This window comes from Halyomorpha halys, unplaced genomic scaffold (genome assembly GCF_000696795.3).
Source record: "Halyomorpha halys isolate HHAL.00 unplaced genomic scaffold, Hhal_1.1 Scaffold449.1, whole genome shotgun sequence".
Lineage (NCBI taxonomy): Eukaryota > Metazoa > Arthropoda > Insecta > Hemiptera > Pentatomidae > Halyomorpha > Halyomorpha halys.
Window position 1 is genome coordinate 180834 of NW_027115881.1, and position 13807 is coordinate 194640.

The window sequence follows — 13807 nt, forward strand, 5'->3', positions numbered from 1 at the left end:
TATTTTTCATACAGATAGTTTGTATATGTTCATCTTGTCTATTCTTTTGTTTGTATATATTTTAAGTTTTTTTTTTTTTAATTTATTTTATTTTTTTATTTTAGTATGTATGAGATCATTCATCACTATTACCTATTGCCCACAACTGTGTGGCAGATTGTAATATCTGCCAATAAATAAATCTATCAAATATGAATTTCAGATTAAAACCCAACGCTACTAAAACAGTAAGTGAGGATCAACAATCCTGGAACTTTTTATCAGTTTTTCACTTACAAGTCAAAAAAATAAACATTACTCGTAGACTGGTGTTCTGTTTGAAGCTAATACTGACAAAAGTTCCAATAAAATGTGTATATTATCTATATAGCTCTCGCCGTACCTTTTTCACTTTAAAACGTCTAAATTACCTCCGCCACCTATTCCCATCTGAAACTCGTAGGCTCCTAGTCACTTCGCTAATATTTCCCCACTTTGACTATTGCTATACGGTATATGGAGGTGTCTCTGGGGATCTGGAGGCGAAATTAAAACGTTTGATAAATTGTGTACGATTCATCTTCGGGTTCCCAAGGGACGCCTCTGTTTCCCGTTTTTATGCAGAGTTGAAGTGGCTTTATCCTTCCTACCCTCGTAAGTATTTCCTGGCATCCTTCATCTTCCAAGTCATCCAATCCCGCCCTCCTAAATATATCTCTAAACTCCTTCAATTCAAATCCTTTATTCGTTCCCGCAATACCCGTTCACAGTCTTCAGATTTATACACAAGGGCCCACCGAACCGCTGCTTTCGATAGATCGTTCATTATCGGAGCCTCATCCTAATGGAACTCCATCCCTTCCAACATACGTCGTTCCAATACCCTCCCCACTTTTAAATCCCGCCTGTTCAATCATTTCTTATCCATTCAGGCCACATAAAATTGTAAATCAATATAATTGCAAATATGTATATAAATCGTTTTCTTTTCTCTTTATTTATTTATTTTTTATTGTTTAACTGATAAAAGTGAGAAAGTAACTTATAATTATTTTATATAATGACTATTTCTATCTCTTTGTATTTTTGTTGAAGTATCTCTGAGGCTCCTCAGCCCTCATTTGTCGATTTCTCTGTATTATTATATTCTATTTCATTTTTGGCCATCCTGAGATGTTGTTGGAACGTCCATTAAAGTCCAATTTTTGGTCCTGTGCGAAAAACTAAAAAAAAAAACATTCTTCTAATTGTCCGGTTGTGCCCTAGTAATTAACATCATTTCCCCAAAACTAACTGTCTTAAAAATATTAAGTATAATTAGGTTAAACTAGACAGTTATAAGGGATGTTAGCCATGTTATCTTTTCACATAGGTCAGGCCTTCATGATATTGCCGAGACGAAAAGGACGCCCTCTAATGTTTCCAGTCCACTTTCAATTAGTTCTAATACGGGCACATACCACGTGATCAAACTACAAGTTGGTAGTTAAAGCATTTTCCGTCCACTGCATCAATGTTACGATTCATCATAAAAACAAATTAATAGCAATTTAAAAATCAGTAAAACTCTAATAATAATAGTTTTATTATTATAAAAATAATTTAATTATTTTCAACAAAGTAAAAATGAGATTTTTTTTTTATGTTATTACTTGTTAAAATATTATTTCATTATCTATAACTAATTAGAAGTAGTCTCTAATGTGGAGGGGGGTGGCTCAGCTGTAAGGCACTGTGCCACTAACACAAAGGAACCGGGTTCGAATCCGGCTATGACAGGTAATTATTTATTCTGTTACTGTTGTCGTGAGTAACAGAATAAATAACATTGTGGGTTCGGGAACCGTTCGGGGTCCACCCGCCCTCATAAAGTGAATACACTTAACTGTGGAAAAATCAGGCGGTCGAGGGTGATTCTGACCAAATCACCTCCTTGCACAACCGTTGGTCTAGTAACAGTACTTCAGTACAAAGTACTCTAACCATTCATGAGTTGTAGTGCTACAGATTTATTTTAGCAATAATGATGAGAGAACATTTAGTTAGTGGAAGGGAATAAAATGGAATTTCATGACAATAAACTTTTTTTTCCCATAACTTATAAATAAACTGAACGATTTCAAAGGTTAAAAACACGTTTGAGAAAGAAAACTATTAACAGTATACAGTTAAGACGATAACAGAAAATAAATGTACTACATGAAGAATGAATAAATATGGGTATTCATGGTCTTTAGCTAGAAATGTTGAAGCATGTTAAATGGAAAAACTTATGTTAAATGGAAAAATATTTCCTCCTTTTACTATAGGGGTATTCATGATAAATGTTAAATGTTTTACCATGTTAAATGTTATAACTATAAGATTGTGAGCAGCCCTATTTGAAGTCATGTTAAACGTTAAATGCATGAGAGCCCCTAGCGGATTTTCTCAGCAACTTGTATAAGCCTTTATGTTTATAACCTTCCTTCCAGACCCTCATGTTATTGTTTACTTCAGTTTTGATTTAAGTAATTAATTACAACATGCCTAGAGTGAGTGAAAAGTGGAATTTGTGTGAAAGTTTAGCTTGTGAAATGAAATTAAAAAATAACTTTATTCTGGGACATATGTCCCCTAAGAATAATTACATGGTTCATATAGTGAGATTTTTATCTGGCGAGCGTTTACAAATTTTCAGATATTAGAATGAAATTACATTGTCTTTTTTCTCAAATGTATCATTAAAATTATCCATTCTGGTTTATTAACAGGGATATGAATACCACAAACACATGAAAGAACTGAGCTGTCACAACAACAAAACGGCGATCTCAACTGGTCTATTGTGTGACGTCATTCTCCATTTAACAGACCAAGTAACAGACCCTCAGCCATGTTAAATATTATTTCGTTTTACCACGGTAAAAAAAGGCAATTATTTTCGATTTAACATGAGTTTTTCCATTTAACACGCTTTAACATGTTAAACCAAAGATCATGAATACCCCTATGGTTGATAGTCTGTTACTAGGTCTGTTAAATGGAGAATGACGTCACGAAACAGACCAGCTGAGCTCGTTACTATTTTATTTGTTCTCGTGTTAGGTTACTTACTCGTAGTTTGGGTTTTGATTGTTTTAGCTTTGTTTTGGATGTTTTTATAACAAATAAAGCGATGGATGACAATAATAATAACATAATGACAGTTGTCAATTAGCTCATCTTGTTTCCCTTCCTCACAAGTCACTCAGATCAACAAGACACTCAGCAGCCAAACTTTTACATAAATTCCACTTTTCACGCAATTTAGACATGTTGTAATAAACTACTTTAGTGAAAACTTATAAATACACAATAATATGAAGTTTTGGAAGTAAAGGTTATAAAACAAGTTGCTCAAAAATCCGCTAGGAGCTCTGATGCATTTAAAATTTACCATGACTTTACATAGGGCTGTTCACAATCCTATAGTTATAACATTTAACATGGTAAAACATTTTACATTTAACACAACATCATGAATACCCCTAGAATTTACTTCTTTTAGCATGTTAAAACATATGACATATAAGATGGTTAAGAGTCTGTTAAATGAAGAATGACGTCACGCAACGGACTAGCTAAGCTCGTCACGGTTTTGTTTGTTGTGGTGTTAGGTTACTTGCTCGCAGTTTGTGTTTTGATTGTGTTAGTATTGTTTTGGATATTTTTATAACTAATAAAGCAATTGATAGCAATAATAATAATAATGTAATGATAGTTGTTTTAATTATCTCATCTCGATTCTCTTCCTCACAAGTTAGAAAATCAACAAGGCACTCGGTGGCCTAACTTTCACACTTCTACTTATCAATCAATTCAGGCATATTGTAATAAATTACTTTAATCAAAACATATAAATAAACAACTACATGTAGTTTTAGAAGGAAATAATATAAAACACATTGCTCATAGTACAAGAGCCGGGAGGAAAAAAAGGCAGTAATCTTACCCCAATTTTTGATTACTTTAATGAAAACTAGGTATAATTAATAAAACTAGACAAAATTGATGAGTCTGCCAAGTATAGGTAGGGGGATTAAAAAATGGCGGCTGTTACAAAACCTTAAAAAAACATTGATTTTTCATTCGGAGCTCTTTATCATAAAACTGCCAACAACACTAGAAAATCTAAGAGAACATTATTTAAAGAAGAGTAAATTTGCTGAAATATTAGCCCTAATAGAGCTATTTACGTCCAATATTTCTCGAGATATAGCTTTTTAAAAAGCCAAATTTCTTAAAAATCTACTGAAAGTTTAGTAGTTAGTTAATTTAGTTTGAAAAATCTATATCTCAGGAACTATGTGACGTACAGATGTCAATTAGCATTCAAATTAAAGCTAGTTTAATGGACTATAAAGAAGTTTATGACCTTTACCTTCGTAGGAATAATAGTATTCATGATATTTGCTAAAATAAATTGATTTATTGTTGTTCGGACAATAAATTTGATTTATGAAAAACTTCATTTCAGAAACCATTGAACGTACTGATGTCTGCCAGCGCTCAAATTAAAGCTAGTTAAATTTACTACAAAATAGTTAATCATGTTTATCTTTATAGGATTGGTAGTTTGTATGATATTTGAAAATAAACTCACAAAATGTTAATTTATACTTGTTTGTATAAAATGTTGGATTCTTTAAAAAATATATCTCTAGATCCATAAGACGCACATATGTCTGCCAACAATCAAAATAAAGGAAATTTAACTTACTATAAAGTAGTTTATGACACGTATCTTCGTAGGGGTAGTAGTTTTTATGATATTCACATATGAATAAAAATTTGCCAAATGAAAATTTGTCCGAACAACTGTAAATTAATTTATTTTAGCTAATTTCATGTAAACTATTACTCCTCCGAAAATAAACATCATAAACTACTTTGTAGCTCATTACACTAGCTTTAATTTGAGTGCTGATAGACATCTATACGTCAAATGGTATTTGAGATATAAATTTTTCAAAATAAATTCACTAACTACGTCTTAGTACGTCCCACACATTTTTATGAAATGTTTCTTTTTAAAAAGCTATATCTCGAAAACTATTTAACGTAAATAACTCTATTAGGGCACATATTTTAGCAAATTTACTCTTCTTTAAATGACGTTCTCTTTCTTAGGTTTTCTTGTGTTGTTTCTACTTTTTACGAAATGGAGCTCCGAATGAAAAAATAGTTTTTTTTATCAATTTGAAACAGCCGCCATTTTTTATTCCCCCCTACCTATACTTGCCAGACTCATTAATTTTGACTAGTAATTATACATAGTTTTCATTAAAGTAATCAAAAATTGGGGTGAGATAACCGCCTTTTTTCTCCTCTTGGGCTCTTGTACTATCAAAAAATCCACTAGAAGCTCTCATACATTTAATATTTAACATGACTTTAAATATGGCTGCTCACAATCCTATACTTATAACATTTAACACAACATGAATACCCCTAATTAAAACAAGTTAATGGTTTTCGCTTCCAAAAATATATTTTTACTACTCCCGGAATTGTGATAGAACATTATCTAGTGAACTGCAAGAAAATTGTAAAATTACTTTGAAAAAAGAATTCGAAGGTAGGGTTGTCAACATTCTTAAAAAAACAAAAAACTTATTTTTTTTAAATTTCTAATTTTCATAAGAATTAGTAATACACTGTTATTATTTGCTGTGTAGATTCTGAAAACAAGCTCGTTGTTTTTTTTTTCATTTTTACAAGCCATTATGCCATTTTATTATAATTGATCTGTTTTCTCGCTATTGCAGGTTGAGTATCTGAGGCGGGGAACTAGAAGTCCAACCACCTTCATATTTTTGTTAATTTCTCTTTGTTTCAAATATTTAAAAATCTTCGCACTATATGCTCTGTTCTTCTGAGAGAACTGACTATTGGGCCTCTCTAAGCACCTCAAATGCACCCTTGAACCATTCACTGTTGATTTTGGTAGGAGGCCATTGGTTGATACAATGATCAGAGTAATGGTAATAAAACCTTCCAAATAATATAGTTCCTTCAAATAAATCGTCAATACCTAATATTTTCTCAGTTTTTCTTCCACAGTGGAGCTAATATTATTATCATGGGGGTCCCAACATCAATAAGTTCTGTTTTATTTTTTCTTAGACCTATAAGGAGGATATCTGGTTTATTATGGCGTACTGTAAGGTCCGTATCAATTCATCACAATAGAGCTTGAGAGAACCTTTTAGAAGGAGTCTATTTGGGTGGTAATTGTAATATGGGGTCTTAGCATCAATTAAGTTGTACTTCATCGCCAGGTCCTGATGCAAAATTTTGTTGTGATTCAGACAAATATTTGTTCTTAATTTCTCAATAATGTATGAAAGAGTATTTGGACATACAAACAACATTAGTGGCTTCTGAAAGAATATTCACCAGACCAAGACAAATATCAAGGTAGTCATTGTTTAGGAAAGAAACCCACTTAAAAACTATTATCTATTAACCATAAAATCAAAAGAAAGAAGCTGCTGCCACCATCTATAAGTAAAATTGCTAACCTGGAAACCAAGAAAACAAAGCTGAGAGAATGAGACGGCAGAAGAGCTGAGTTCAGAAGTGAATAATTTTCTTTGGAATAAAAAAGAATTTCATCAGGAGTGAGTAAATTCACATCAGTACCGAACAAAATGATTGAGAAAAAGAAACAAACAAAAAACCTTCAATAAACATTTCACAATGAACTTTATTCACCACATACATCTACCCACCAGTTCATCTTCCAAATTAAAAAATGTATCTGAGTAGAAGATAGTCAGCGGTCAAAGAATAACACAAATAATTTTAAAAAACATATTTATTATTTCTAACGTTTTGGCCGGAATTTCTAGCCTTCATCAGGTCTAAGAACAAAAAACAAGATAACAACCAATGAATAAAGGATGTATAGAATGATTAAAGTAAATAATTGCACAGAATGAATATAGATAAAAATAAAGTAATGAAAGAAGTGGGAAACAAAACGTATACATAGAGGTAATTAAATATGTGAGAAAGTTATATAATGCAAAGAAACAACTAAATATGAATAATTTAAAATTTAAGGTTACGGAAAGAAAATATATATAACTAATGTATTATGTAAGTCAAAAAAAGAATTACTTATTTGTTTTACTTAACTTTATATTTTGCTTCTTTAATCTTCTTTTTTTTTTATTGTACAGTTATTCACTTTAATAGAAGTTATCTTTCTATATATACTTTATTTATTAGTTGTTATCTTGTTTTTTTGTTCTTAGTCCTGATGAAAGGCTAAAAATTATGGCCGAAACATTGGCACTAATAAATAAGTTTTTTAACTTATTTGTGATATTCTCTGACCGCACCCCATCTATCTTCTCCTCATATATTTCATCCTTAATTACATCTTCTCATCATTAAAAAAATGTAATCTTAATTGACATAATTTTCACATAGCCAATGGTCAAAATTTTTTAACCACTACTAAACAAGATTGGGACCAAATAAAACCCCTTATAGTCATTTGTTCTTGATAGTGTTATCCAGAGAGAAAAGCTTTATTTTTATAGCTTAATTTATTTTATCCTCTTAATCATACAGCCTACATCATTTATTTTACCAGCAATATCACTCTATACATTATCTCCGAAGATAGGGATTATCAGAATTAACACTTTAACCGAGGATGAGGACAATGTGTCGTCAAGAGAGACCACTTTTCTAGCTTGCATTCGTAGTGGTAGGAAGAGCACCTCCATTTCATCTTGGATTTTTCTAAAACCGTACCTAGTATTGTATAAAGGATTTTTATACTTCTTCAAATTTTTTTAATTATCGAATTTATTCAAATTTATTTTTTGAAGTATATAAATTTATTTACTCATATATTATTTTATTTTACATGCTTTCAACATCATTTTGTGTATGTTCAAAAGTTTTTTTTCTATTTAAGTTGCTTTGGATTATTGCATGTTGTTTCAATGTTTTATACAAAATATGTTGATATACAATAAATTTTTTAAGGACCTAGTAATTCAGTTAAAAAACTGACATTCATGTATCAGCTGATTGCATGGGTAGACAATGTGTCCTCATGGTTAAAAAAAAGAGATATTTAAACTTTATTTGGCGAAATATCACATTTTATACATTATATAATGCTAATTTTAATTAGAAGACAAGAAAATATAAAAAAAAAAAATTTGTTCTACTGTATGCCTTGATTTTGGACTTTTGCCATCAGTCTTTTTAGTCACGTTTTATTCTTAATTTAATGAAATTCGTAATTGTGTATCCATTAAAGCAAGGCATGCATTAAAAGTCATTAAATTGAAACGTTTTTATTCAAAATATTTACTCTTATTTTCTATATAATTTTACAGTGTTGTGTAATCTTCTAAATTCTTCCGTTAATTCATCCTTTTTCGGTCCGAATACTTTATGTAATACTTTATTTTCGAAAACCTTAAGATGCTGTTCATCCCTTAGTGTAAAAGGCCACATCTCATATCCATAAAGAACAGTGGGAAGAATAATAGTATTGTAAATTCTAAATTCTAAGTTTTTCGATAGAAGGTGCGAGCTAAGCAGTTTCGAAATTGAAAAATCACAAGCATTTCCCGCCTTCAACCTAGCTTTTATTTACTCATCAATTTTGTTTTTTCTAGTTACCGTAGAACCTAAATACTTAAACCTATCTACCTGTTCAAACATATGTGGAAGGACTTAGCTACAAATAATTTTTTTTGGATGCTAATTTAGTTTTGGCATGTATCCCAGTCTTTTGTTGACATTTAATGACTGACCTGACCGAGGCCTGCTGTCATATACAATCCAATTTTCATCATGTGTGTCCTTTCGAGAACAGGCTCATTTTTTTTGCCTAGTGGGCCGTGAAACACATTTCTCATAATGCTTCAGCTACTGTCACTTACTAAGCTCATGAGGTGCCCATAGGTCTATCTTTTTTACTTTACCAATAGGGACGTGACGGCTGTGCGGGTTGGGGCGCAGGTCCCTGTGCACTCGGTTCGGAACGTTATGGGTTCGATTCCCACCCCCAGGTTAAATATTCATTTTCGGTGGTCCCGAGGAATGAATCTTGACACTCCCACCTTGGTTAGTATGCGGCGGCAACCTAGGTAGCCGTCAGGGGTTGGCAAAAAAAAAGACCCACAGGCCCACTTGCCGGACTTGTTCCTCCCACCAAATACCAGTACCAGTACTTGATCAATGGTCTTTAAGTGTTCAGAAACTGTTGATACACTTGTGCCAAGTCCTTTAACTGTTTGGTAAGGGTTTTCTTCCACCATAAGCCTAAGTTCATCTTCATCAATTGCTGGTGGTGGTCTTCCACTAGGTTGGTTATCTAAATCTACGTCACTAGCCCCAAAAAAATTTCAAAGCATTGGCCAATGGTCTGTTTGTTACAATACCCTTCCCTGAACGTCTCACGAAGTCTGAACTCATAAAAACAAATTACTTGAAAATCACATGTTTCCGTGGCCATATTTGATAGCAAACTAAACAATGCATGATTGCAATCAATTGTATTGATAGTGAATACTATAAAAGAGAGGATTAATAACGGCTCATGTATAATCTATAAACATAATCTTAGTAAATAACAAAAGTCTACTAATCCCAATTCGAATTTATTACAAAATAAAAACAGATATTTTATATGAAATGACCCAATATAATATATGGAATTTTAATATACTAATTACAAGGAATTACTTTCTGAAACATTTCATTAATAAATTCTTTTTTCTTTTTTTTTTAAGGCAGTTTATTTTCATTTTTAAAAATCTTTACAAACTAGAAACTAGAATTCAAATCTTTGGCATTTATCTTATAATTATAATTTGGCAAATTGACTTCCCTTTGTGTACAACAATAAAAAAATTATAATAATACATTAAATACACAAATTGTAAAAAAATTGTCTATAAAATTAAAAAAAAAAAAAATTAAACCATTAAACTTAAAATATTAGGTGGTAGGTATGGCCGTAGAAGAAATATTATGAACCTATTTTTCATTTGTTTCCGGTAAATTTTATTTTTTAAGGATAATTGATAAAAGATTTAGAAATATTTTTTTTAAATTAAGCATAGAATGCAAAAAATTAGAACATAAGAAAAAGGGTACAGTAAAGTAATTAAAACAATTATTAATGGATTTTGCAAAAACCGAATAAGATTTGTATTTTAGAAGAAAAACAAGCTATATTTTTTTTTTATAAAGGATAAAAAATAAAAATTTTTGTCTGAAATGCAAATATTATTCAGTTTTTCAAAATCCATTGATAACTTCAAACTAGCTTAACTTAATAACTTTACCCTCCCCTTTTTCTGATGCTCTAAATTTTTCCATTCTATGTCAAAAAGTCACTTCTGATCTCTCAAAATAATTAAGTACTGAAATTGGTCAAGATAATATTTAACTTCTCAACAATGGTATTTATACAATTTTTCTTCTATTATAGGATAAAATGCTTCCACATTACTAAATTTAATATTTATCAATTATACTTAAAAAATAAAATTTGACTTAAACGTAATGAAAAATTGGTCGATGATAGTTCTTTCACCACCATCCCCCCACCCAGCTGTTAATATTTTAAGTTTAGGCCCTAATTTCACTACACCTTCTTCAGAAACCATTTAATTATTATTACATATAGATTAAATTATTTGAGTTGATTACTCATTATTATCTTTTAATAAATGAAGCCATAATTCAACAATGTAGCAACAAAACAAGCTCATACGATAAAGAAGCAAATACAATTAACAGTGGTTGTAATTGTTGATTACAAGGTTTCTTAAACAAATAAGTCAAATCATCTTAATATTGGTGGTTGAAATGCTAAATAAATATATTATAATTGTGTACATAAAGTATGCATAATTAGTTTGATGACTAATTAATTCAAGTTTTTATTACTTGCTGTGATTCAAGATGGCTAATGAATTTGCAAGTCAGAATTTAAAATTTTTTATAGACTGGATGATGGATCAAATCAGAGATTTTATATTTGACGAAGTAATTGCATTGCTTAAATTTAAAAATCTTTTAAACTGAAGTTTCTAGAATTATAGCAATTCAGATAATATTATCAAATATATTCCTCTAATGATTTAAAATTAGGTATACCAATATTTTATTAGTAACACTAGATTTAAAAATTTTAAGCTTCAAATCCTGAACACATTTCTCAAATTAAATCCAGTATGCAAAAACAAGAACCTTTAATGAAAATAATAATCGTACGATGAGGTCATACACTGAATAATTCCTAATCAAATAAAATAAATGTGAAGAAATGCTTAAAAATAAATTCATTAATATTTTATGTTCTGCAAATCAAAAGAACTGAACCCGATATATGCCCTAATTGAATAATATTAGCCCAAATTATTTATACAAAACCTGGCAGCACCCACAGAAATGAATTTTAAATTGTTATTTGTGAAACCCGAAACCTCAAAGTTAGATTAAGATACCTATTTTCTACCTATCATTAATGGTTTTGACTTAATGGTAATAATAAATATGCACTAATATTTATAATAGTAAAATTATAAATAAAATTTTCAGCTAGTGTAAATAAAATTTATTAAAATCTAAATATTTATGAAATTTACTTTACAGTCTAATTATATTTGTAAAGGGGGGTCACCAAAGCAGATGAATATATTAAAACTATATTATATTTCTTTTCAGCACATTATTTTATAACTTTTACTTAAAATAAATGATTTTCAAATTAATAATAACTAGGAAATTTTGCTCAATCTCAAAAACATTTTAGATGAGCAAATGGTGATAAATTAGTGAAGTGAATGTATATATGATTAAATATTAAATTATTAGTACGTAAATGCATAAAAATATTGTTATTAAAATGCACTGTGAACTTTGTTGAATGTAACTGTATTGTAATTGTAAAACTGTTAGTTGTAAATATTTTTATTTTAAAACTTGATAATGGGCAGAAGAGTTAAAAAATTTTTTTGGATGAAATAAAGAATAAAGAAGTGTATAAAGTCATTAAAAGAAATGTAATAAGTTTTTAACAAAGAAAATGCTTTGGAATTTCAGTTGTAAGATTGTAACTATTTATGTATATTTACAGATAAATATACTATTACTGGTTTGATGTCAATCTCAAAAAGATGTGTCGTATGATTTCTAATCTATGACACATGATGTTAATAATAAGTTCAGTTAAGATGTAATTTTCGTACATGGTACAATATTAGGAATGGAAGTGAATAAAAAGAAAATGCAAGATCGTATCCTACATAAATATAATTATTTGGTTAATAACAAGGAAAACAATAAGCATTATGAAGAATATGAAATAGAGTCAATCGCTTACCCGGCATATTGTTAGTCCACCACCTTCGTAAGATTTTTTCTTCAGTACATTACCACCTTAGGTAAATGTCATGCTTTTCTGTGAAATGGTCAACTCCAAAATACACCTGTGCATGTAAATGTATAATTGTGCTTTTTGATTTTGATGATGAGCAAGAGGATAAAGGAAGGAAACATTTAAAATATCATTAAATACATTATGTAAAAGCTAATGGCAGCAGTAGCCCATGCATTGCTGTATTTAATATGCAACTGTTTAAGGAAAAACCTTCACCCAAGAGAATAAATTTGAGTGTCAAGATAAGAATGTCTGAACTGATTAAAACTTACGCTGAGTCTTTTTGGCCAGCCGGTTGAACAAACACATTTAACCATTTTCAATCACAGAACACAAACACTAAGACATGTCAGTAGAGAAGAACCGGAGTGATATCAATTAATTACTGATTGGAGCGGGTTAGCTAGGAGTTCTGCCGTTGAAACGAATTTGATTAGAAGGACAAAGAGCTACAAACGAGACTGCCCGATATCTAACCAGTTACTAGAGCTACGTCATCGTCCGCTTATCAGCTTCATTGGAATTTCTAATTATAAACAAATCTCTCAATAGAGGACACCCATTCGCTAATATCATCCATAAATGAGACGCTTTCTTATTTTCAGTATTCACTCAGGAAAAATGTGAGTGCAACATATTCACTGCCGAACTCAATGCAATAGCAGCACCACGTTCACTTCTGTTTGTCTTTGAACTACAATAATAAAACAATAATTACAGACTCATTAAGTTCATTAAAAGGTTTAGATTGTATGTATTCAGAACATCCGAAAATTTCCTGCATCCATTTTTACTTAAACACTCTAAACAATCTGGGTATATCAGTCACATTTATATGAGTTCCAAGTCATGTAGGAATCGCAGAGAATGAATAAGCAATTTTAACTCCATCATAAATGACCAAACCCCTCGAAAAGGAAATAAAAGATAAATGGCAATCTTTGTAGAATGAATGCCTAAGGAGTAAACTGAAAATTATTAGAAAGGACGTCAAGCTCTGGGGTACCTCCAGCCGCAAATACCGTAGAGCGGAAGTCATACTGACTAGTCTAAAGGGGCCTCTACATGTTGGCCGAACCATGGCGAACTCAGACATACGCGAGCATGTGGATGGGTGGCTTGGCTTGGTTGGCCTAGGCTCGTTGCCGAGTCGTCGAGAGTCGGTTTTTGGACACAGATCAAAGGGGTTTGTGAGAGCGCTCGTGTAGCATCTACACCATTGTTCTTTGTCTAATTGCAACTGAGAGCTGTTAGGAGGTTAAAGGTGTTTGTTGGTACTTTTTTATAATAGGTTTTATATTTCATCTTATTTATTTATATTTAATTTCCTTTCATTTTCTTTTTTTGTAATAAAAATAATACAATCCAAGTGCAATG

At 30.8% G+C, this 13807-nt stretch overlaps 1 protein-coding gene across 4 annotated transcripts in view; it reads right to left on the reverse strand.

The window, feature by feature from the left end:
• The window catches only part of LOC106682896 (glycoprotein-N-acetylgalactosamine 3-beta-galactosyltransferase 1), an 89217-nt gene that overhangs the window by 53547 nt on the left and 21863 nt on the right, over window positions 1-13807 (reverse strand). Inside the window, exons 1-2 of one of the 4 annotated variants that reach the window (XM_014424012.2) lie at window positions 12703-12893; window positions 12374-12479 (exon numbers count right to left, since the gene is read on the reverse strand). The exons of 1 other annotated variant lie outside the window; for it this stretch is intronic. In XM_014424012.2, the coding sequence (XP_014279498.1) occupies window positions 12374-12380 (7 nt within the window). In that variant the 5' untranslated portion in view covers window positions 12381-12479; window positions 12703-12893. Of the gene's footprint in view, window positions 1-12373; window positions 12480-12702; window positions 12896-13807 lie in introns of those variants that run through there. 2 more of the 4 variants (XM_067052846.1, XM_014424008.2) reach the window with 2 other exon arrangements.